The 23,528-nt window shown below is 40.2% G+C and overlaps 1 protein-coding gene across 3 annotated transcripts in view; it reads right to left on the minus strand.

The window, feature by feature from the left end:
• Nucleotides 1–23,143, minus strand: part of pm20d1.L (peptidase M20 domain containing 1 L homeolog) — a 36,188-nt gene extending 13,045 nt beyond the window's left edge. Inside the window, exons 1-5 of one of the 3 annotated variants that reach the window (XR_001934395.2) lie at nt 22,849–23,142; nt 9,222–9,308; nt 6,731–6,963; nt 2,816–2,902; nt 52–185 (exon numbers count right to left, since the gene is read on the minus strand). Coding sequence is in view for 2 of the 3 variants with exons in the window: in XM_018246484.2 (XP_018101973.1) it covers nt 52–185; nt 2,816–2,902; nt 6,731–6,963; nt 9,222–9,308; nt 22,849–23,044 (737 nt within the window). In the remaining variant the exon portion in view is untranslated. Of the gene's footprint in view, nt 1–51; nt 186–2,815; nt 2,903–6,730; nt 6,964–9,221; nt 9,309–22,848 lie in introns of all 3 variants that reach the window. The other 2 variants (XM_018246484.2, XM_018246483.2) reach the window with 2 other exon arrangements.
• Nucleotides 23,144–23,528: the final 385 nt, after the last annotated feature.

The following is a 23,528-nucleotide window of genomic DNA, read 5'->3' on the forward strand; positions in this document are numbered from 1 at the left end:
AAAATAGTACTTTGTCACTACTCCGATATTGCTACTCTAATTTTTACTTACAGGGCAACAGGTTGACGTATTCCTTGAATAACACCATCCAGGACTGCCAAGCCCTCATCTAAAACAAACGCCAGCTGAACTCCTTGAGACTGCAACTTCTCCACAATCTTTAGGGCACCTTTGTGGCCAGATACCTTAAGCATACAAACAAAAAGACTTAAATCACATTAACCTTTACATTAACAAATTGTAATTTTGCCCCATAATTTATTGAGACCAATATTTGTCATGCCAATAAACCTAAAACCAGTAATTATAAAAATTAGTTTTACTTTAGAATACATGTATTAGTAATGGCAGGACACCCTCCCAACAAACACAGTGTCAGACTGTGTCTCTTACGGCTGACCAGAGAACCTGACCCTGACAACTTGGGCTCACACAGTTGATCAGTATCAGTTAGATACAGAAAGTGCCATATGTTCCACAGTGGAAACAGAAAGATTGGAATTAGAGCCTGAGACCACCCATTGATCCATTGTTAGGCCAATCTGACCCTGCCCAGTCCATGGGAATGGTATAATGTACAATTTCACACAAATAAAAACATACAAGTCGGAATTGAGTGGATATAAATGGCCCCAGCTTTTATTATCATATCACAAATAGCCATAACAATTAGCTCATTGTTATAACTAGATCTAGCCGGCCTAGAATTATATTTCATTCAAGGCTGCCTACTAAAAATGTGGCTAAATTGATGCAAAAATTCCTGCCTTACACTCCAGGCTGGGTTAAACATAACACATCAATACTTAATACCCTCCAGCTGCGACAATATATAATAATATATATATATATATTTATTTATTTTTTATTTATTTATTTATTTTTAATACATACCTCATGAATAAATAAATAAACATTTCATTACTCAATATTTAATAAACACAGAATATAAATATTGGGTGGGTTACAAATCTTGACAGCATGCTGAAGACACCTCCAAGCCAGCTATACTTGGAATGAAAAGGTAAGCTTGCAACCACTGTCCTTTTATACCCGCAGGAAGTCCACACGGGATCAAGGTAAACTACCAATCAGCCCACACTAAAACGTACTTAAACCGTCAAAACCGGTAACATTAACCCTGTGTGCGCCAGCAACCCTCCCATGGATTATCAAAGTTTAAATAAATTTGATAGTAGCCTTTTTTAATCAAGAAAGAATCCAGTAGCACACTGATAAATTGTCAAGTAATGAAAAAAGTGTTTAGTCAGCCCAAATGGATTTCAGGCCCCTCTGTGCCCTTTATCAAGTCTAGCGTGTACAATCTGTGAATTAATAAGAAAGAGTAAGTGGTTGGCAGGGTATATAGGCCCTCCCCTTCCCTTGTGATGTCACATACAAAAAAAGTCCTAAGAGATTTAAGTCTATGGTGTGAATCTTTTTAAGTGGTAATAGTCCATATATTGTCTATATTTGAAAATTACCTAAAACTGCATATCTCTACAGTCGACATACACGAGAGGCATTGCAGATTTCCAGCATACTGTTCTCTGCACTTTTCTGAGACATCACCATATGCAGAGATGATGGTCAACCCTCAGGGTGTCCAACGTTGAGCTTATTAGTGACATTATTGATGAGAATCTCAAGAATTTTTTAGCAAAGATAATCCAATTACTCCTGTTTTTTATACTTTCCCAAAGATACAAAAGTTTATGTACACCACCAGGCGGACCTATTGTAGCAGGCAAAGACTCAATGTTAAGCCCACTAGCTATGTTCCTGGACAAAACTTAACAACCACTGGTTCACAAGATCAAATTATATGTGAAGGAACCAACACATATATTAAAATTACCTAAGACTTAAGAAGTTAAAATTTAATTGGTAAGATCATCTTGTCATGCTAACATTGGGAGTTCTTCTAAAAAAGGTAAAGGTTCTTATATAATCCCAAATTCGAACTTACCCTTGTTCATGCTGTATTCAGTGTAATTATGTTATTAAGTACAATTTATTTTAGCACCCGCACTCTTGCAGAAAATATGAAATCATAATTTTTTTACATGTGAATCTACATATGTGATAAACCTGTTGAATGTCCTTGTGGATTACCATATGTAGGGGAAACTACATAAAAAGTAAGATTGTATATCTAAACACAAATTCATGATACACAGAGAGCTCACTGTATTACCAGCTCCAGCACATTTCCTCCAGGCCAAACAAGACTGTTACAGCTGAAACATAACGAGATGTTCTAGATTAACAGGTCATACAGGGAAACTGAAGTGACCCCATGCTTGGTCATTGCAAGACAGATAAATTAACAATGCACAGATGGACTTGTGTTTAGCTGTAGCCGGATAATATAATCATCAACCTTGCAAAGACCAAACATGGAGTAAATTCAGTGTCCCCGTTTAGCTAAAGAAATAAAAAATAGATTTTTTTTTGTGATTAAAATAAATGGCAAAAAGTATGTTCAGCACAAGTCCTATTCATTATACTCATGTTGAAAAAGGGGATACTGCCTCTTTAAGTGAAACTTGTTTAACATTTAGTGGAAACTAACTCAAATAGCAGCTGTCACTGCAGACTATTTTTACCAGTGAATTGTAATTTCATTTAATTTCATTGTTACATTTTAGTTGCAGATAGAATGTTTGTTGTTTTTTTTTAACAAAGGGTACAGAACCAGACAATTTATATATATATATATATATATATATATATATATATATATATATATATATATATATATATATATATATATATATATATATATATATACATACACATACACACACACTACCTCTTCATCATGCCCAAGTCCTATGTAGAAAGATCGTTGAGGTTTGTGGCCTCTTTTCAGGAGAAATTCAAGTGCCTGAAGAATCCCCTTTAAACAAAGAAAATGACAACAAGGTTAATATCAGTGTCCAGTACAAAGTAACTATAGGTTTACAGTAATCACTTTATATGGAATGTGTACAGGTACACTCCAGCCATGAGGCAAATTGAGAAACTCACCTCAGGCTTCAGCGCCAACAGGTTATCAGGAATGGCAAAAAGTCACTCCTGGTAAACTTTAAGAGCTTAAATTCTGTTTTGTTAAAACAAAATTGGATATACTAGTACAGAGAGCACATTGGGTGAGGAGGAGGAATCATGCTTCTGAATGTGCATCATTTGTCCATTTTTCCAAGAATACAAGGTAATATCAGGCTGGCCATAAACAAAGATCCACTTGTTTGGTGAGGTTGCCAAATGAGTTGATGTATGTTTGCTTTGTTTCACCAAGCTGATGAGCCAAATCAGGATAATCTTCTTGTTTGGCCCCCAAGCCACAAGTGGATGAACATGGGCCTATGAAAAAGCTTTTTTTAGTCCTGGCCTATTTGTATTTTCCAAGCCTTTCAATAGATATATGTAGTTGATCCCAGGCCAGATATTTTATCTCAAAAAACCCAGTGCCAAAGAGGCAACACAAAAAAAACCCACAGGTTAAATAAAAGTCTAGTGGGCACTTTAGAGCCTCATGTATGGGTTAGTTGAAGATGCATCCCTAATGACCCATGTGCCATTGCCTATAGGGAGACTTAGGGTTAGAATTTGATGGTTGCTCAGGATTGAAAGAAATACAAAACTTCACAAAATTATTTATTACATTGATGTTCATTCTACTCTGTGACTTTGCAAAAAAAATCAAACATGCAGTAAACACAAACAATTTTTCTGTAAACAAAAAGGTTTATGTATGTTCAATTATCATTGTAAATCAATATACTGTAATACAGGTCCGAACTGGCAAGCTGTGGGTTCTGGTAAATGCCAGAGGGGCTGCTGTAAGGTCCCATAGGCTGTCAATATTTAGTGGGCTGGTGGAGGACTATTTGGGCCTCTGTGTACTTGGAATGGCAGGATCTATTTTGACTCCCAGTCCAGATCTGCTGTAATAATGAGGAATTTGCAAAAATCTGATGCTTTGGGTTTCATTCACTTCTTATATCTCTATATCGGTTAGGTGAAATGTGTGTAAATATAAATGTGTTCTATGCATATAAATTATACCCTTATTCTGTTATCTTTGGGCCCCTCAATGGAAAACAAACCAAGTAAGAATTATGATGAATTAATTTTCAGTAGCAGGATAGATATGATTAAATTAAATTATTACTAATTATGAATTTTCCCATTGTCCAAGTATAAAGACAATATTTTGCATTTAGGTATTTTTGGTAAGCACAAATGCATTCCTAGGTTGCCTATTAACTGGGAAAGCTACAATCAAGCACTCTTTTATTATTATCTGTTCTTTTCAGATCCAATACAGATAAGGAGATAGCAACAGATGGACTTTGCCTATGCAGTACAATAAGCAAAAAGGTAAATGGAAGGACAGCAGCTACAGTACCTAGATTTTCTTACTGAGCACTGTACAATAGATACAATCTTTGTTGAGGAGAATGTTGAAAAGAGGCAACAGAGTTTATAAGGTGTATGAAAAGTTGAATTCAGCATTATTCCAATAACACTCTGGGAATCAAGGAAATAAGAGCATGGGTTCCATGCACAGTACAATTCATGTTTTCGAGTGGTGTAGTAGTTCAGTAACTTAAGGGATAATATGTAGCAAACAACAAAACTTTCAAAGTTAAAAAACAACATGTGCTAACTTTCTATAGGCAGAGGTAAGAATTCCTTTTGGCAAACTGTAGTGAATTCTAGTTTTATACTTCGTTAAATATGCCTCAAGATTGGAATGCTTGGACTTGGAACATGCATGGCATACTCCCGTACTGCATATGGGACTTGAAGAAAAACTGAAAGAGAAAATTGGTCAAATTCACTAAAGGGCAAAGCGGCTAACGCTAGGACAAATTTGCCAGTGTGAAGTAATTTCATTACTACGCCGATTTACTAATGGGTGCTGGCGTAAATTCGCTAGCGAAGTGGACCTACTCTAGCACTACTTCGCACCCTTACACCAGGCGAAGTTGTGCTATGGCGAAGGGACGTAACTACGCTAATTCAATAACTTGCGCATTTTACTAAACGTTACCTCTTGCGCCAGACTTGCCTTAACCACCTCAGACCAGGCGAAGTGCAATAGAGTAGATAGGGCTTGCTTCAAAAAAAGTTGACATTTTTTCCCAAGTCCCAAAAAACGCTGGCATCTTTTACTTTTTAAAGGAGAAATCAAAATTTAACCTAAGCTCTAAGTGTTGCCAAAGAAGAGTATATATGTTTAACCCCAAGCATTCCCTCTTTTTGCTGCAATAGTTTTTTTAAAAAGATTAAACATGTATGTAACAGCCTACCCTGTCTGATGTCCAGAAATCCTTCCAAATATGGCACACGCATGCGCAATCGTTACCAGCAGTGCCCTGCGCATGCGCACAAGTCTTCCCTGTGCAGCAATGACAAAGCGGTCACGTGATGCAGCCATTCGTCATGCTGATGCTGACCTCTCTGCCCCCGCCTCATTCGTTCTCACTCCAATAGCAGACGCAGCTTCCTGTTGCTAGGCTATTAGGGGAAGCTTTGAAGCTCCTCGCTCTGGTTTAATTTACAGTTTGTCAGTGAGCGAGCGCAGGAGCGGAGGAGGGGAATGTTAAATAAGCCAGCCAGTGATCGGGACTGTCTGACTGAGGTCTGTAGGTTAGCGCAGGTATGTGCAGTTAAATATGCTTATGAGTACGTCACAGGAGGGGGTCACAAAGAGGGAGCGCAGGGCAGAAATGATACGCCAACTCTAAAATGGCGGTGCCAAACTTTGAAAAGGGGCAAAACTTCTGAACAGTGGTGCACAGAAGCAGCAGCTATCTCAGCGTTTTTACTGTGGCGTTTCAGGAGGGGGCCTGAAGGAAAACATATTGAAGGTGGTCTAGTTTTTTTTGTTTCCTTCTCCTTTAAGGGTGATAGGCTGAAAAAGATTGTATATTTTTTTGGAGGTACACTCCTTCCCCCCTACATTTCCTAACATATGGCACCTAAACTATACAGTGGGCACATGTATAGGGCAAAATAACAACTCTATTTCATTTTATAAAGCTTTCCCAGGCTTGTGTAGTGTAATGTATTTTCTGCTACATATATGTCCATTGTACTTTAACTTGGCGCCGAATGCAAATTAGGCATCGCTAACATAACTTCGCTTTGCTTGATGAATTAACGCTAGCGCAACTTCGCTACCTTTCGCCTCCCTGAGCGCAACTTCGGATTTTAGTGAATTAGCGGTGCCCTGGTGAAACTTTGTCTGGTGAACTGCGGCGAAGCCAACGCTGGCGCAAATTTGGTAGGTAAGTAAATTTGCCCCAATAAGTTCAATTTACCATCGAAGTTCAGTCATAGAGCTACTGGCTCTGGGTGGTGGCACAGCAACTATCAAATCTGATCTAACACTAAGAAAAGAAAACATGTCAAAGCTGGGTTTTCTTTGCACTTTAAGGACACATTCATATTTACTTAAACTATTTTTTAACTTTGTGATGTCATTCAGCTATTTTTTTCAGCTTAAGTACTTGTTAGGAAGCAAATAAGACCAATTTTAATAGTGGGGCTAATTTGCTAATACAGATACTAAATTCCACCAGTGTAAAAGCAATAGCAACCATCAGGCATGTTAAAAAATTAAAGCAAAGAGGCTATTTTTAGCTATAACTACTTGTCCTGGTAAAATGTACCTATATTAGTACATCAGCCTCAGTGTGTTCCCATTACTCACAATAACAGAGTTCTTGTCATCTAGAGTCCCCCTTCCATAAACATAACCATCTCGCTCCTCGCCAGAGAAAGGCGGCACCTCCCAGGACTCTGGCGGAGCTGGTACAACATCAATGTGAGCCAGTAACATGTATGGCAGTAGACTGAGGTCAGTGCCTTGTACTTTAAAAAGATGACTGTAACCTCCCAATACTTCATGGTGAATTAGAACTGAGGAGAAAACCTGAGGGAAGACTGAGAGAAATAAAAACTGATTATTTTTCTGTATATTCTCAACCCTTCAACTTTTGTGCAAAGCAACTCCCCGCATCTTTAGACACCTAGATCTTGGACTTTACACAACAAGCAAAAATCTGGGCATATGGGATCCCAGTAAAATACACCTGATTACACTGAATGCTTATACGGGCTTAAATAGCATGTAGAATTATAACATACAACAATTCACAGATATAGGAATGTCTAGTAAGTCTACCAATAAAGTAAGCAGTGTTTACTGGCACAAACAGTATTCAGCTGCCATTAACGGGGACTTGTCACCTTAAGAAATAATTTCAAATCCTATTTTATGATGTAAATCAAGCAAAATAACCTTTACTTACACTATCAAAATGATTTAAATCTTGTTTGTTTAGGGGCACATTTACTAACATCGAGTGAAGTATTCGAAGTAAAAAAACTTTGAATTTCGAAGTTTTTTTTTTTGAGTACTTCAACCATCGAATAGGCTACTTCGACCTTCGACTATGAATTGAACGATTTGAACTAAAAATCGTTCGACTATTCGACCATTTGATAGTCTAAGTACTGTCTCTTTAAAAAAACTTTGACTGCCTACTTCGCCACTTAAAACCTACCGAGCTCTAGTGTTAGCCTATGGGGACCTTCCCCATAAGTTTTGTAAGCCTTTTCTGATCGAAGGAAACTCGTTCGATCGATGGATTAAAATCCGACGAATTGTTCGATTCGAAGGATTTAATAATTTGATCTAACGATTTTTCCTTCGATCGATCGATCAAAGTATTTGCGGTAAATCCTTTGACTTCCATATTCGAAGTCGAAGGATTTTACTTCGATGGTCGAATATCGAGGGTTAATTAACCCTCGATATTCGACCCTTAGTAAATGTGCCCCTTAGTCTTGGTATTCACAATCACAACAAGCAGGCAGCAGTCATTTTATGGGCTCTGTACTTAAGGCAGGCTTTGCATCATGCCTGATGCCAATGCCCATGCTCTGGCTACACAATCAGATGGTGAGAAGGGAGGAGGAATGTGAGGAGTGCAGGGACATCTACTAAGTGCATAATGGAAAGTGAAAGTAATTGCCTGCCCTGCCTCTATGCCTAAGTCACAGAAGAGGGGCAGGCAAAATATGATTGACAGCTGAGATTTGTAAATGAGTTTTATAGCAGGTATGGATGTTTTCACGAAAAAATTATTTTGGTTTCATGTTTAATTTGAAAAGGACTATAATTATACAGATTTTTATGTGGTGCTAAGTTTGTGTAATATGTTCATTTTGGCCAGTATATCAATAAAAATGGACAAATTCACAATTGTCTTGACACCATTTCATAATTTACACTAACAAATACCAAAATGCATTTATTTTGCAAGCTGGAGCAAAGCAATTTAGCTAGCCTTACTCCATCTTTCTAATTCGAATTTAACTCAGCAAAATGGAGTTAATGACACCAACAGTAAATTGTACTCTATATTTGTCTAAAGTAATTATGTACACACAGTAATTTTCAGCACACAAATGCAAAGTATGCACTGATGGGCTGATCCTGTTCCTGTCAGTGCACACACATTCAGGAAGAGGAAGGCAGTGGATTTTTTTCTCTATTGCCCTTTCATTGTGGTAACTATTGTCTTGAAAAGAATCTTTCCACAGACTTGTGAGTATACTCTATTTTTTAAATAGGCCAATTAACTCTGAATAGAGTTGTTATGGGTAAATATGCACATTAAAAAACAGTACAATAGAGAGTTTTGTGGAGTAAATATTTATGTTGTTCTTTTTTTACTTTACAAGGATACATAACTGAAAATACGCCAAGGTATGCAATGTTCACTCTAATTCCTTTGTGGCTATGTGCGGCAAAAAAATATATTTTAAGAGCAAATTTTAAAAAATGTGCATGCAAAATTTGAGACCAGAATTTAGTTTGTAAGATTGTGACCACATGATTTTTACATTGTGACAGCTGCTATTTACACCTCACCCCTTCTCCAGTATATGATGCTATAGAGCTAAAAGTGATAAGTCAGGTTTTGTTCATGTTACTGCTCTTCTTTATCAGACCTATAGCATACTGCACATCAAAGTGCCAGTGGTACAGGACAGGCACAAAGTCATGTTGGCAATGGACATTTGGTGAGTGGGAGGTGCTACTTCCATAAAGAAGTCATATACAATTACTCTATGCTAAGGGTAAAAACAACTTTAAATAATCAAATGGTCTCCTCAATTCTGTTTAAGATTACCTTTCTGTATGTATTCTCCAAACTCTCTGAGTGCAGTGGTGTTCTGTTCCTCTTCTGAAAAGGAGACAGTGGGAATGCGAATGGCACCTACAAAGAGAAAATTAAAATATCTAGTATGTGCATTATGAAGATATATACAGTGCGCAACACATAATGCAGTAAGGCTAAAAAAATAAACAGTAGTGCCAACACACGGCTTTCCTCATAAGTCATTGGTTTATATTTAACAGATTGCCTAAGGAAGAAACACACAACAAATATGAAAGTTTAACAAGAATGTTTTAAAGCCAGTGATCCCCAACCAGTGGCCCCAACCAGTGGCTCGTGAGCAACATGTTGCTCACTGACCCATTTGATATTGCTCACAGGGAGCTCAAACCAAGAGCTAATTTTTTAATTCCTTGCTTGTAGGGAAGTTTTTAAGTCACACAAACCAGGTGTACTACCAAACAGAGCCTTTTGTAGGCTGCCAGTCCACATGTTGCTACCAAATAGCCAATCAATGTCCCTATTTGCACTCCCTATGAGCCTTTTTTTCATGCTTGTGTTGCTCCCCAACTCTTTTTACATTTGCACCAGTTAAAAAAGGTCATGGATCTCTGGTTTAAAGCATTGCAACATATTGACAGGACCTGATTACACTTACACTGCCTACCTTAAATGAGAACTAAAGCTTAACTAAAGAAGTAGGCTAGCAATGTTGTACATTATGTTTTGAGCTTTTATACCAGCCCATGGCAACCAGAGCACTTTGTCACTTTAGATCTGTGCCTCTTAAGATGCCCCAGTAGCTCCCCATCTTATTTTCTGCTGACTCGTGAACATGCCCTGTGCTGCTGTCAGTTACTGAACTTATAGACCTCAAAATATATATATACACATAGAATATAAATGTCACAATATAAGGCTGATTATTAATTAATACAGATAATTACTACATGGCAGCACAGAAACCAATGCAACTAGCATCAGAATGTTATAATCAGCCTTGCAACATCAGCTTATATTACAGACCAACCTCATTTTCTGCTTTATGATTTGTGACAACCCCTTAGCTTAGATTCTCAACAGCTGCTCAAAGCACACTAAGCATGTGAGTGTTGCAGACACTTTCCAAGATAGTGATCCCTGTGACAAGTCTGAAGTCCTGGATTATTGATGCTATTGAGAAGCTGAAATTTTAGGCTTCTTTTCTATTGATTCACAAAATATTTTCTGGGCTGCTTAGGGACCAACTCACAATATATGGTTTATAATGTAAAACTTACATTGCATGGCTAGTAATAAATTGTTATTAAATTGGATTCACATTACACAACAGCATAGAAATCTGCATCAGAATTGATTATAAATTAACCATGTAGCAACAACCCTCGTTTTCTGCTTGTTGGTATCTGATGAACCCTTAGCTCAACAAAAGCCCAGACCATACTGAGCAAGTGCATTATCATTGACAGACAAAAGCTGACCTAGCAAGATCCAAGAAGGGGAGCTCCTGTGGGCAGATTTGAAGGTCTTGATCATAACTATTAGGTGTCCTGAACCTCTGGTCTGGTAAAGTAAGTACATTTTGCACAAAACACTGACATAGACCACTGTCGCCCGCTTAGAGTGCCAGTTATCTAAATTATTAAATTTAGGTTTGGGAACACCCCTCAAGCTGCATAATAATTTACTCCACTCAGTTTTGCAAATTTGAATGCATGTAACTGCTCAATACAATACTGCTCAATTGTGTGGCCAATCATGAGAAAAAAAGATATTTAATTGCAAGTTGTGCTTCTGTTTGACTCTCCTCTGAATAGTGACAGCATGGGATCCTTTGAAAGAAACTCTCAAAAGATCTGAAAACAAAATGTTCAGTTTCCTGGTTTAGGGGAAGGCTACAAAAAGCTATCTCAGAGGTTTAAACTACCAGTTTCAACTGTAAGGAATGTAATCAGGAAATGGAAGGCCACAGGCACAGTTGCTGTAAAACTTAGGTCTGCAGGCCAAGAAAATTACAGGAGTGAAATATGCCGAGGATTGTGAGAATGGTTACAGACAACACAAAGATCACCTCCAAAGATAGGGAGATGAGAAAGAAGCCCTTTCTGCACTCACGCCACAAACAGAGTCATTTGTTGTATGCAAAAGCTCATTTAGACAAGCCACAGTCATTTTGGAACCAAGTGCTTTGGACCGATGAGATAAAAATTGATTTGCTCATAACAAAAAGCAATTTGCATGGCATTCCAAGAAAAACACCTGCTACCTACTGTCAAATTTGGTGGAGATTCCATCATGCTGTGGGGCTGTGGGGCTAGTTCACGGTCTGGGGTCTTTGTTGAAGTAAAGGGTCGGATGAATTCAACCCAATATCAACAAATTCTTCAGGATAATGTTCAAGCATCAGTCAAAAAGTTGAAGTTACGCAGGGGTTGGATATTCCAAAAAGACATTGACCCTAAACACACTTCGAAATCTACAAAGGCATTTATGCAGAGGGAAAAGTACAATATTCTGGAATGACAACAGCATCCATGAAAACAATTGCTCTGCGATACCACAACTTTATTTTTTGTTACATTTGTTATATATATATATATATATATATATATATATATATATATATATATATATACAGTCCTAAAAGCACTCACAGCAGACGCCATCAAAAGATGGACATCAAAAGATTATTTATTGGTGCATGGTGTATCAACAAGTTTCGGCTCACCTGGAGCCGTCGTCAGGCTCCAGGTAGGGCTATCAAGTTCATTCAAACCCTGATGGAGAGAAAGGAGGGCCTCCTCTGTATCTGTCCATATCAGAAAAAGATCATCTATGTAACAGAAGTACATTAGTATCAAATGCCCCAAATGTGGCAGAATGTTTGTAGTCTCATATTCCAGCATAAAGATGTTGGCATAGGAAGGTGCCAACGCACTTCCCATAGCCGTACCAGATACTTGCAGGTAAAACTGCCTCTCGAATCTGAAAAAATTACTGGACAAAGTTAGTTCCAACAGGTGAATGAGGAGATGAACAGGTACTCCCCGAGGTTGGGGAGGAGGATAAAGCTCTATTACAGGCTTGAATTCCCAGGTCATGCGGGATGACGTGTAGAGAATTTATGGACCTTACGGAGTGTATAGACGATCAGCATACGGGGGTAGTCGGTAATCAAAAAATTGTAGGTATTCTGGTCAAGCCATCCAGCATTTCTGACTAATGTTAGATATTCATCCAGTTCCCTTTTAAATTTAGTAGAAGGGTGACCTGGGAGTAGTCGATAAGTCGCACTGTCGGATAGCTGGCCCAAAATCTCACTTCTATAGTATGAATAGTCCAATAAAACTATGGCAATACCCTTGTCCGCTGGTCTTTAAGATTTAGTTTTAGCTGAAATCTTATGAACATCCACCAGTAGGTCAAAAGTATCAGGAGAGACGCTGGGTATGAAGGAGAGGCCCTTGGAGAGCAATGAAACTTCACCCTGTGAAAGGAAATGTTTACTCAAGTTGAAGATCATATTTTCCTACTCCTGGGTGGTTTCCCTTTGGGGGGTTTTCCCACCAAGTCTTGTGTGTTCTCTCCTCCTTCTTTCTCTTTTCCCTTTTTTGATCTGGTTTCCACTCCTAAAAAAGACTTCGGGTCCGGTGTCAGAGTCAGTAGCTTGATCCGAACTATCGACTTTATGGAGTGTTCGAGGGATCCGTCTTCTGCTACGAAGGGGTGCCCTGTAGTTGTCTGATCTGAGTCCCATCAGCCAACCATATACCCTTTTGGGCTTATAGTCGTCAGACACTTTCTTAAGCTTATTCTGTTTGAATGTAGTCGAGTCCACCACCTTCTGGTCAACCACCTTCTGAAGTTTGTTGAGCCAGTTTGTGGTAGTGTCGGTTTTCAATGTCTCCAAATACTGTTGTTCCAAAAGCCCAAATTCCTAGGAGTGCTGCCGTTTTGCATCTATATTATCTTCATTGGATTAGCACTCAGGTGGAGGCTTTGGCAGAAGGTTGTGCGTTCTGTGTGCATTGTATATTTGGATTAATCAGCATCAAGGTTTTGTCCTGGGTTCACAGCTTGCCTTTGTGGCTTTGGTGGGGCCAAGCCATGCTTGGCTCTAACGGCCCATATTAAGTAACTTTTTGTTTTCTTACTTCAGACGGAGGTTTATTTCGGGAACTGGCTGACTTCCAATACAACATACTGGACATTGGACACGGCCCACTACTTGTTTACTTTTACCACACAAGATGCAGATAGGATTCTATTCACCGAGACTCCCTTGGATATAGTGAGTCAACCAAACATTGATGTAGTAATATATGTAGACCTATGTATACATGAATACACATTTCTTAGTTCCTACCTACTTCAAAGGATTGTAATTAACCCCATTTAGCTAGTATATGTCCTGTCTTATAATAAAATGCAAAAATAAGATAGGATGCTTTGTTAAATAGGTGGAACACACCCAGAACAACCATCTGGAGAGGGTCTTTTACATTTCAAAGAGGAACTGTTTGTACAGTTGTTATTGGTAAAAGGGACATCTAAAGAAATTAGCTTGTTTCCCTGTTTAACTTGCCATCAGCCAATCAGAACCATTCCCTATTTGGGTCAATGGCATAGAAACAGTATAACAACGGAGCTGGTTGTTGCTGAGTAGAGATGTCGCGAACTGTTCGCCAGCGAACTTGTTCGCGCGAACATCGGGTGTTCGCGCTCGCCGGAAGTTCGCGAACGTCGCGCGACGTTCGCCATTTTGGGTTCGCCATTGTTGGCGCTTTTTTTTGCCCTCTCACCCCAGACCAGCAGGTACATGGCAGCCAATCAGGAAGCTCTCCCCTGGACCACTCCCCTTCCCTATAAAAACCGAAGCCCTGCAGCGTTTTTTCACTCTGCCTGTGTGTGCTGAAGAGATAGTGTAGGGAGAGAGCTGCTGCCTGTTAGTGATTTCAGGGACAGTTGAAAGTTTGCTGGCTAGTAATCGTTTTGATACTGCTCTGTTATTGGAGGGACAGAAGTCTGCAGGGGTTTGAGGGACATTTAAGCTTAGGTAGCATCACTAACAGCTCTCCCCCTACACTATCTCTTCCAAGCACACACAGCAGATTTTTCAGATACATTTTTGCCCTTGATCCCCCTCTGGCATGCCACTGTCCAGGTCGTTGCACCCTTTAAACAACTTTAAAATCATTTTTCTGGCCAGAAATGTCTTTTCTAGATGTTAAAGTTCGCCTTCCCATTGAAGTCTATGGGGTTCGCGAACCGTTCGCGAACCGCTCGCATTTTTGCGCAAGTTCGCGAATATGTTCGCGAACTTTTTTTCCGACGTTCGCTACATCCCTATTGCTGAGGAGAAGAGGAAGGTAAGCAGAGGAAGAGAAGGATTGGGAAAAAGAAGAGGGAAAGAGAGAAGGAAGGAAGTATAACCTGTGGGCACATTTTGAAAGATCTCTGTATAATTTGCTGTCTCTGGTCTGGATAATCTGAATAAATATGTCAGGAATCAAGGCGAGTCTGAAGGTATGAGCCTCCCCCACGCTTCCCATTGAGTTGCGCCCTGAAGGTTGGTACAGGACGGTCCCAGATAAGGAATAGCAGGAGTGCTAAGTGAGCCCGCAGAAATAACAGTTCGTAATAGGGACTCAGCACTTATCTGCAGTAGAAGAAGCGAAGTCAGGAACAAGCCGGGTCATACACAGGAAACAATCAAGAAACAGGCGCCAGTTGAGGGAAATCCAGTAGAGTAGTCAGGGAAGCCAAGGTCGAGATCAGGAGAAGCAAATACAGGAATCCAGGGATAATCAGGAGAGTAGTCAGGAACAAGCCGTAGTCGTAATCAGAATAATTCATCAGTAGAAATACGCTTAGTGTCAGTAGAGACGATCACCTCGCATTGAGGCTAGGCCGGAGTGACCTTTTAACCCCAGGACGCATGTTGGCGTCAGAACGAGCGCCTGCGTCAGAATGCGCGCCTGCGTCTGAACGCGCCTGAACTAGCAACAGGCGCCGGTGTGGGGATATTGGCCCGAGGAGACGTCGGCTCAGCTTGAGCCAGATCTGCTGGGACCTGACAAAATCATTCTTTTACCTGGCTGTGGTAAATTGAGGACTCTACATTTCACAACACTCTACGGATTATAATATTTTATAAAGCAACATTTTTGGTGCCGTGACCCGGAGTATCACAAACTATTAAATTTAAAGAGAAAAGAACAGGACCTGTATGTACATGGCATCTACCTGTCTAATTATCATAGACAACGCCTTATCCCCAGGGGTTTCAGAATAAGCAACATTCCTACCCTGGACAGCAGTAACCCTGATTTCTGTGCTAAGTGGTGTGGAATTTTAAATAGATCCTCATCCTACTTGTTGTGGAACAGGTGGGTAAAGAACGGACTGCCCCAGACAGGGGGCGTGTCTCTCCCGGCTCCCTGAGCTAGCCTAGCAACATCGTTTGGCGCCATAAGGTGGTTTTAAGCGTCCCCCTGTGTATGAGTTCTGGTTTTCCCTGATGAAAGTTCCTCTACGGAACTTAAACGTTGCAATTAATAAACCTGATTTTGCTATATACCTTATCGTGTTGAAAATTACTAAGAGTGCTGCCATTTTCCATCTATATTATCTTCATTGAATTATCATCCAGGTGGAGGCTTTGGCAGAAGGTTGTGCGTTCTGTTTGTATACACAAGAAGGAGGCTAGCACTCACGGGTCTTACAAAGAAATAACAGTGTTTATTAGTCAAAAATAAGAACTAACATTTTGGCTAGCACTCTAGCCTTTCACTTTGAAAAAGGCGAGAGTGCTAGCCAAAACATTAGTTCTTTATTTTACTAATAAACACCGTTTTGACTAATAAACACCGCTATTTCTTTGTAAGACCTGTGAGTGCGAGCCTCCTTCTGGTATATATTTATCTTATCTATACCCAGGCAACTTAAACCTCTACACGAGTCGTGCCGGCATCCAGACATATATATATATATATATATATATATATATATATATACAGTATATATATATATATATATATATATATATATATATATATATATATATATATATATATATATATATATATAGATAGATAGATAGATAGATAGATATCTCCACTTTAAGACCTGTGAGTGCTAGCTTCTTTTGAGCTATTATATATATAATATATAGCCTTTCTCACTTTGAAAAAGGTGAGAGTGCTAGCCGAAACATTAGTTCTTATTTATGACTAATAAACACCGTTATTTCTTTGTAAGACCTGTGAGTGCGAGCCTCCTTCTGGTATATATATATATATATATATATATATATATATATATATATATATATATATATATATATATATATATATATATATATATATATATATATATATATATATATATATATCCACTTTAAGACCTGTGTGTGCTAGGGGGATTCTTGGGGGCCCCATCGCTAGAGAGTTTTTCAACTTGCCTCATTGACGAGGTGCCTCTGTTATTAATAAATAACACATATAAACTACAGCCCTTTTCCTGCTACAGCCATAACAAACAAGGGAAAGTTGTGCTAACCACTATTTTTTAAAACCATTAGGCGGGGGTGCAATGACGGTGTGACCAGGTTGAGTGCAGAGGACTCTTGTAGTTGATTATATGTATTTTGTGGTCACACCCTCATTGCACCCTCGCCTAATGGTTTTAAAAAATAGTGGTGAGCACAACTTTCCCTTGTTTGTTATAGTTATACAGGAGCAGTGACCAGCTCCATGTTGTAGCTCCCACCCTTCCCAGCTATAGTCAGGTGATCCCACTGGTGTCTAATAAAAGGGCAGCCAAGTTTGGGAGTTTTACTTTGAAAGCAGCTAGTAAGTTGCAGGTAAAACTTAGTCCCTTTGTAAAATGTATAATTAAGCAATTGAATTCTTAATGAATCAGATGAAAGTTAAGCGTAGGACTGGCCAGATATGGGATGACTTTGACGTAGTTGGCCAGCTTAAATACACTGCTACAGCCATACCATCTAGCCCCATTGCTAGAGAGTTTTTCAACTCGCCTCAATGACGAGGTGCCTCTGTTATTAATATATAACACATATAAACTACAGGGCAAAATAAACTTAAGGCTGGCAAGTGACAGCCCTTTTCCTGGTACAGCCATGCCCATTTAGAGCAGGTATTGTGGTCTAAATCCATTTTATAATAAAGCTTATTTTTATCATGCAAAAATTTACTAATTATAATTCCTTGACCTTGGTTTTATGTTTTATTATTTTTGCTAAACTATAGTGTAACTATTAGTGCAGTCTCGCTGATGCCAGTTACATTTATGTGAGTGATTTGGTACATTTCACAATACAGTGATTAAAATCCTTGTAATTAAAATTTTTGCCACAAGGTTTAAGTGTAAATAAAGGGCGTTGTGTACAGTAATGTGTATAAACACAGATATACGTACATACATACATACACACACGTCTGCTTCTTCTTTACCCAGCATAAAGAAAACCAGTGGCGTAACTACCGAGGAAGCAGACCCCGCAGCCGCGGGGGGGGCCCATGGGTACAGGGGGCCCGGCGGGGCCTGCTTCCTCAGCAGTATGCGCAACCGGCAGGGACCATTTCAGCAGTGGCGGAACTACCCTATGGGGCCCGCAATCATCGCAGGGCCGGCCCGTACTAACAGTGCCCTAGGCACCGGATCGGCTATTGCACCCCCGTGTGCGCGCATACATGCTCTTTGTGCGCATGTGCGAGTGCTCCATAGGAAGATGGTGGAGGGAGGTAGGGGGTGTGACAAAAGGAGAGGGGAGAGCCAGTGCCGGGCGCCAAAGGCAACACGAGTAACTTATGACTACATCAGCCTCCTTCTTATATGCGAGCGTGCACAAGCGCAGAACCTGCTGCTGTGCGTGCGCGCATTCGCAAAACAGTGCATATTCAAGAAGTATTGGATTGATGCCACAGGGGAAACAAGGGTCTGAACTAGGGGCAAGGCATCAGAAGAGGTACGTTGCCAGGCACCCTTCCACCTTTGCATCCCCTTCTGCCTACCCCTAGTTCCGGCCCTGCATCATTGCCAGGATCTCCATAGCGTGCTGTGTGTGATGTCACAGTTGGTGCGCTCTGCGCCAATGTCCACAGCGGCCCAGTGTGACAATGGAGGGTAGGTAACTAGCCACTATTCTTTCTATTTTCCCTGCTGACAACCAAGGGAATAGTTGGCCGTACCGTAGCCCTCATTCCTTGCCGGCTTTACCGCTGCACTTTTGCCTCACATTCTAGGAAGGAGTAGGACGTGAAAAGTGATGATTTATTTTTATGTTAAAGAGAGTGTCAGCAAGCACATTAACCTCCCTGGCAAATAAAGCGGTTTGGTCTGTGCAGTCAGAAGCCCCCCCCCCGAGTTATATTTGTTCCATAGATCCCTATTCCAGTATCGGGGTCATGCTGGTGCTGGCCCCATTGTAATCAGCAGTCCTGCCCTACTTTACGACTGAGATTCTAGCTATCTATAACAAAGCATTCTGTCCCAGTGGCTGCACAGATCCTATTTGATCCCAATTGTAATCAGCAGTCCTGCCCTGCTTTATGGGAGCTAAGATTCTAGCTATCTGTATAATAGAACATTCTGTCCCAGTGGCTGCACAGATCCTATCTGATCCCCATTGTAAGCAGCAGTCCTGTCCTGCTTTATACGCATACAAATTACTCACATGCGACTGGTCCGCATCTACCCTCGTGGTGGCCCTCCGTCAGCCGGACTCCGCTCCTGGCAAACTGGCAACATCCAAGACAACAGTAGATAGACAGGAGCCGTAATAACCACGGGTAGTGTTAAGATAAAAAAATGTCTTTATTTCCAAGCATCTTTAAAAACACAAACAGGCATTCTCCTGGAACTGTTCAACTAAACCATGACGTGTCTAGTCACCTGACGCGTTTCGTGCCTCTCTTTGGCACTTCATCAGAGGTGGAGTCTAGTCCTAGCTCTCTGCCTTATATAGTAAATACAATTAAAACAATACACCCTTTAAAATTAGCATATTACACTTTAGGTTTGTTTTCAGGCTATAATTTCACTATGTATTTGTGGGAATGTTTGAACAAAATTTATACAATAGTCGGAATCCAGATTGGGAAATATTTTTGTCCAAGTATACTTAATTCAATTCAGTTTAATTTAAAGAAAACATGAGACCTCCCAATCGCTATTCAACCCCTGTGGGAGGCGTGTTTTCAATGTGAAGATCCAATATACCTCCCTTTGATCTATCACTTTCTGCAAGTCTCCTCCTCTCACTCCTAGTTTAACTGATTCAATGACTTGGAATTTTATTAAGTTGAAATTGCCGTTATGATTTAGCATAATATGTTTACTTATGGCTGAGACTCTCTTGTGGCTATAACTAGTATAATCCAGGTTGTTCAAATTGATGGGTATAAGATGTTCTCGTACCCGTTCCTTTAACGGTCTGCAGGTGTGACCCACATATTGTATGCCACACTCACACGTGGCTAAATAAATGACACATTTGGAGTCACAATTAATGTAACTACGTATAGGAAAATTCTTTCCAGTTATACTATTCTGAAAACTGTCCTTTATCATTATGTGTTTACAGACCTTACATCTATTTTTGCCACATTTGTAACATCCATTTTTGTTTAACCATTTATTGCTTTCTTTTCTAGTGTTTTTTGAAGAGTATAAGCTGGGAGAGACATCGCTTGCAATGGTTCTATTACGTTTGAATACAAATCTAATGTCATTCAAGACCGATTGATCCAACAGTGGATCCATTCTAAGGACATCCAATCTTCTTTTAATTATTTTCTTAATCTGATTCGTCTGACCACTATAAGGAGTAATAAACAATGTTGACTGTTCATTAAAGTATTTTTGTGAATTATTTCTTTTATCTGTCTGTCTGTCACTCTGTTTTTTGTTACGAGCCCCACTCAAAAGGTCCTGTCTAGAAGTGGCCACTGCTCTCTCATAGGCCTCTTTAATGACCCTCGTATCGTATTTCCTTTCCAGCAGTCTATCCCAAAGTGCCATGGCCTGGTCCTGGAAGGCATCCCATGTGGTGCAAATACGTCTCAGACGTAGAAATTGCCCCACCGGGATGCCCCCCAGGACCGATTTGGGATGACAACTGTCAGCTCTTAAAATTGTATTTCTCATGATGGGTTTCATATATATATCACATTCAATTTTGTCCTGAGTGACACCCTTCAATAAGATGTCCAAAAACTCAATTTCATTTTTTTGCCAATTATGTGTAAAATGTAAATTGTAATTGTTGGTATTACAGTACTCCACAAATTTAATGGCTTCCTGCTCAGTACCCTCCCATATTACAATTAAATCGTCTATATAACGATGATAAGTTTTTATACAATGTCTGAAGGGGTTAATCCGTCCATAGACGCTGCACCGCTCCCACCAACCCATTACTAGGTTGGCATATGTGGGGGCAAATTTGGCCCCCATAGCGGTGCCTCGTCTCTGGAGGTAAAAAACCCCATCAAACATAAAATAATTATGTGTTAGGAGATATTCAATACTGAGCAGGATAAACTGTTGTGTATCTGTATCATAAATATTAGAATAAAGTAGCCAAAATTCTATGGTCTTCATCCCTGTTTCATGTTGTATACTGGTATATAAAGAGGTGACATCTAGTGTCAACCAGCTAAACTCATTTGACCACTCAATCCCTTCCTATCTGATCCCCAATGTTAGCAGCAATCCTGCCCTGCTTTATGGCAGCTGAGATTCTAGCTATCTGTATAACAGAACATTCTGTCCCAGTGGCTGCACAGATCATGTCTGATCCCCATTGTAAGCAGCAGTCCTGCCCTGCTTTATGGCAGCTGAGATTCTAGCTATCTGTATTAGGGATGTCGCGGACTGTTCGCCCGCGAACTAATTCGCGCGAACATCGACTATTCGCGTTCGGCGAATGTTCGCGAACGTCGCGCGACGTTCGCCAATTTGGGTTCGCCTTAGCTGGCGCTTATTTTTGCCCTCTCACCCCAGACCAGCAGATACATGGCAGCCAATCAGGAAGCTCTCCCTCCTGGACCACCCCCACACCCCCTGGACCACTCCCCTTCCATATATAAACTGAAAGCCCTGCAGCATTTTTTCATTCTGCCTGTGTGTGCTTGGAAGAGCTAGTGTAGGGAGAGAGCTGTTAGTTGATTTGAGGGACAGTTGATAGTAACTTTGCTGGCTAGTAATCTACTTGATACTGCTCTGTATTGTAGGGACAGAACTCTGCAGGGATTTGAGGGACATTTTAGGTTAGGTAGCTTTGCTGGCTAGTAATCTACCTTCTACTGCAGTGCTCTGTATGTAGCTGCTGTGGGCAGCTGTCCTGCTGCTGATCTCTCATCTGCATCTGTTCTTCAAACAACTGCCACCTAGCTGTCTAAATATCAATAATAATACCGTCTCCAGAAACACCTCCCGAGTGACGTTTTTCAAGCAGCAATAATATATTCCGTATCCAACGGCTGTAGTGTATACGTTGACCTTGCAGGCATTATTTGCCCAGTCTTTAACCAAGTGCCACCTAGCTGTGTGAGCTTTTTCACATTCCGTGTCCAGAAACATCACCTGAGTGACGTAGTGTGATTTCTGCCCTTTACAGCACAAAACGCAGCGCTGTGTCAACAATGGATTTTTCAGATACATTTTTGCCCTTGATCCCCCTCTGGCATGCCACTGTCCAGGTCGTTGCACCCTTTAAACAACTTTAAAATCATTTTTCTGGCCAGAAATGTCTTTTCTAGCTTTTAAAATTCGCCTTCCCATTGAAGTCTATGGGGTTCGCGACGTTCGCGAACTATTCGCATGTTTTGTCGCAAGTTCGCGAATATGTTCGCGAACATTTTTTCCGCCGTTCGCTACATCCCTAATCTGTATAACAGAACATTCTGTCCCAGTGGCTGCACAGATCATGTCTGATCCCCATTGTAAGCAGCAGTCCTGCCCTGCTTTATGGCAGCTGAGATTCTAGCTATCTGTATAACTGAACATTCTGTCCCAGTGGCTGCACAGATCATGTCTGATCCCCATTGTAAGCAGCAGTCCTGTCCTGCTTCATGGCTGAGATCATTTTAGCTATTTGTATAGCAGGGCTACAGGATTACAGGTTGATAGGTAAGGCAACAGCATCAGGGAAGAACTGTTTTGCCTTGTCAAGTATTCATAGTATTCATCCTTTATCTTATTATTAAAATCATTTTTAGGATGTTGTATCTAATAGTGAATGAAGAGAAGGTTATGTAGCTGAAATAGATATGGCAAAGCAAGGCCAGAAAGTCACACAACATGGGGCATCAGAGCATGAATACAATGTACCACTCTGTCAGCTTTTTTTAGCAGACCCTATCAGCACAGGGGAAGGATGCACAGTATATGAGGATGGTAGATTTAAAATACATTAAGTACATTTTGCAATTTAAACCTGTGTGGATGTGCTCCTTCTACACATTATACAGTATGCTTGTGGATATAGCAAAGCCGTGTAGAAGGTAGCATTAACTAGGATGAGTTGAGGCGGGGGGGCCCAAATGTATTTTTGCAGGGGGGCCCTGTGACTTCTAGTTACGCCACTGAAGAAAACACTGGTAGCCCTTACCTTTCAATGCCTCCACCAGTTGCTTTCTCTCTTTCTCAGTAAGTTCAATGATCACAGTTTCATTGCTATTCCACCGACCAACCTCATTAGGCCAAGTGTAAGTTCTGATGAACAAGACTGCTAGGAGCGCTACCAGCCCCACTAAAAACATAGCAAGCAGGGTGCTCCCCACAGCCTTCCAGCGAGATACTGCCATTACAGTCTTTCAACTGCACATTCTGCTGTCGAATAATAGTCAGATCTCTTCCTTTATCACTTGGCTGCAGTCACTGAATACTAAGCCCTCCCTCTCCCACACACCCTGCTGTTGCAGGAAATAGAATCTGAAGGCTCACAGAATTTGCTGACTTCAACACTCTCTGCTTTAAAGGGACAGTAACACACCCACATGTGAATGTAAAAAAAAAAATTAGTACAGCGGTGCCATCTTTGGATTTAACAAATGTAACAGTATATACTGGAGAATAGTATTATAAGTAATAAACAGCATGGCTTTATGAAGAAAGAGCATGTCAAACAAATCTAATTGCATTTTATGATAAGGTATTATTATTATTAACATGTATTTATATAGCGCCAACATATTGCGTAGCACTGTAAAGTAAATGTGATTATACAACTAAATCACATGAATTATATACATAGAACATATGGGGTTACATACATCACAATCAATACCA

The sequence above is a fragment of the Xenopus laevis genome, chromosome 2L, assembly GCF_017654675.1.
Source record: "Xenopus laevis strain J_2021 chromosome 2L, Xenopus_laevis_v10.1, whole genome shotgun sequence".
Classification (NCBI taxonomy): Eukaryota; Metazoa; Chordata; class Amphibia; order Anura; family Pipidae; genus Xenopus; species Xenopus laevis.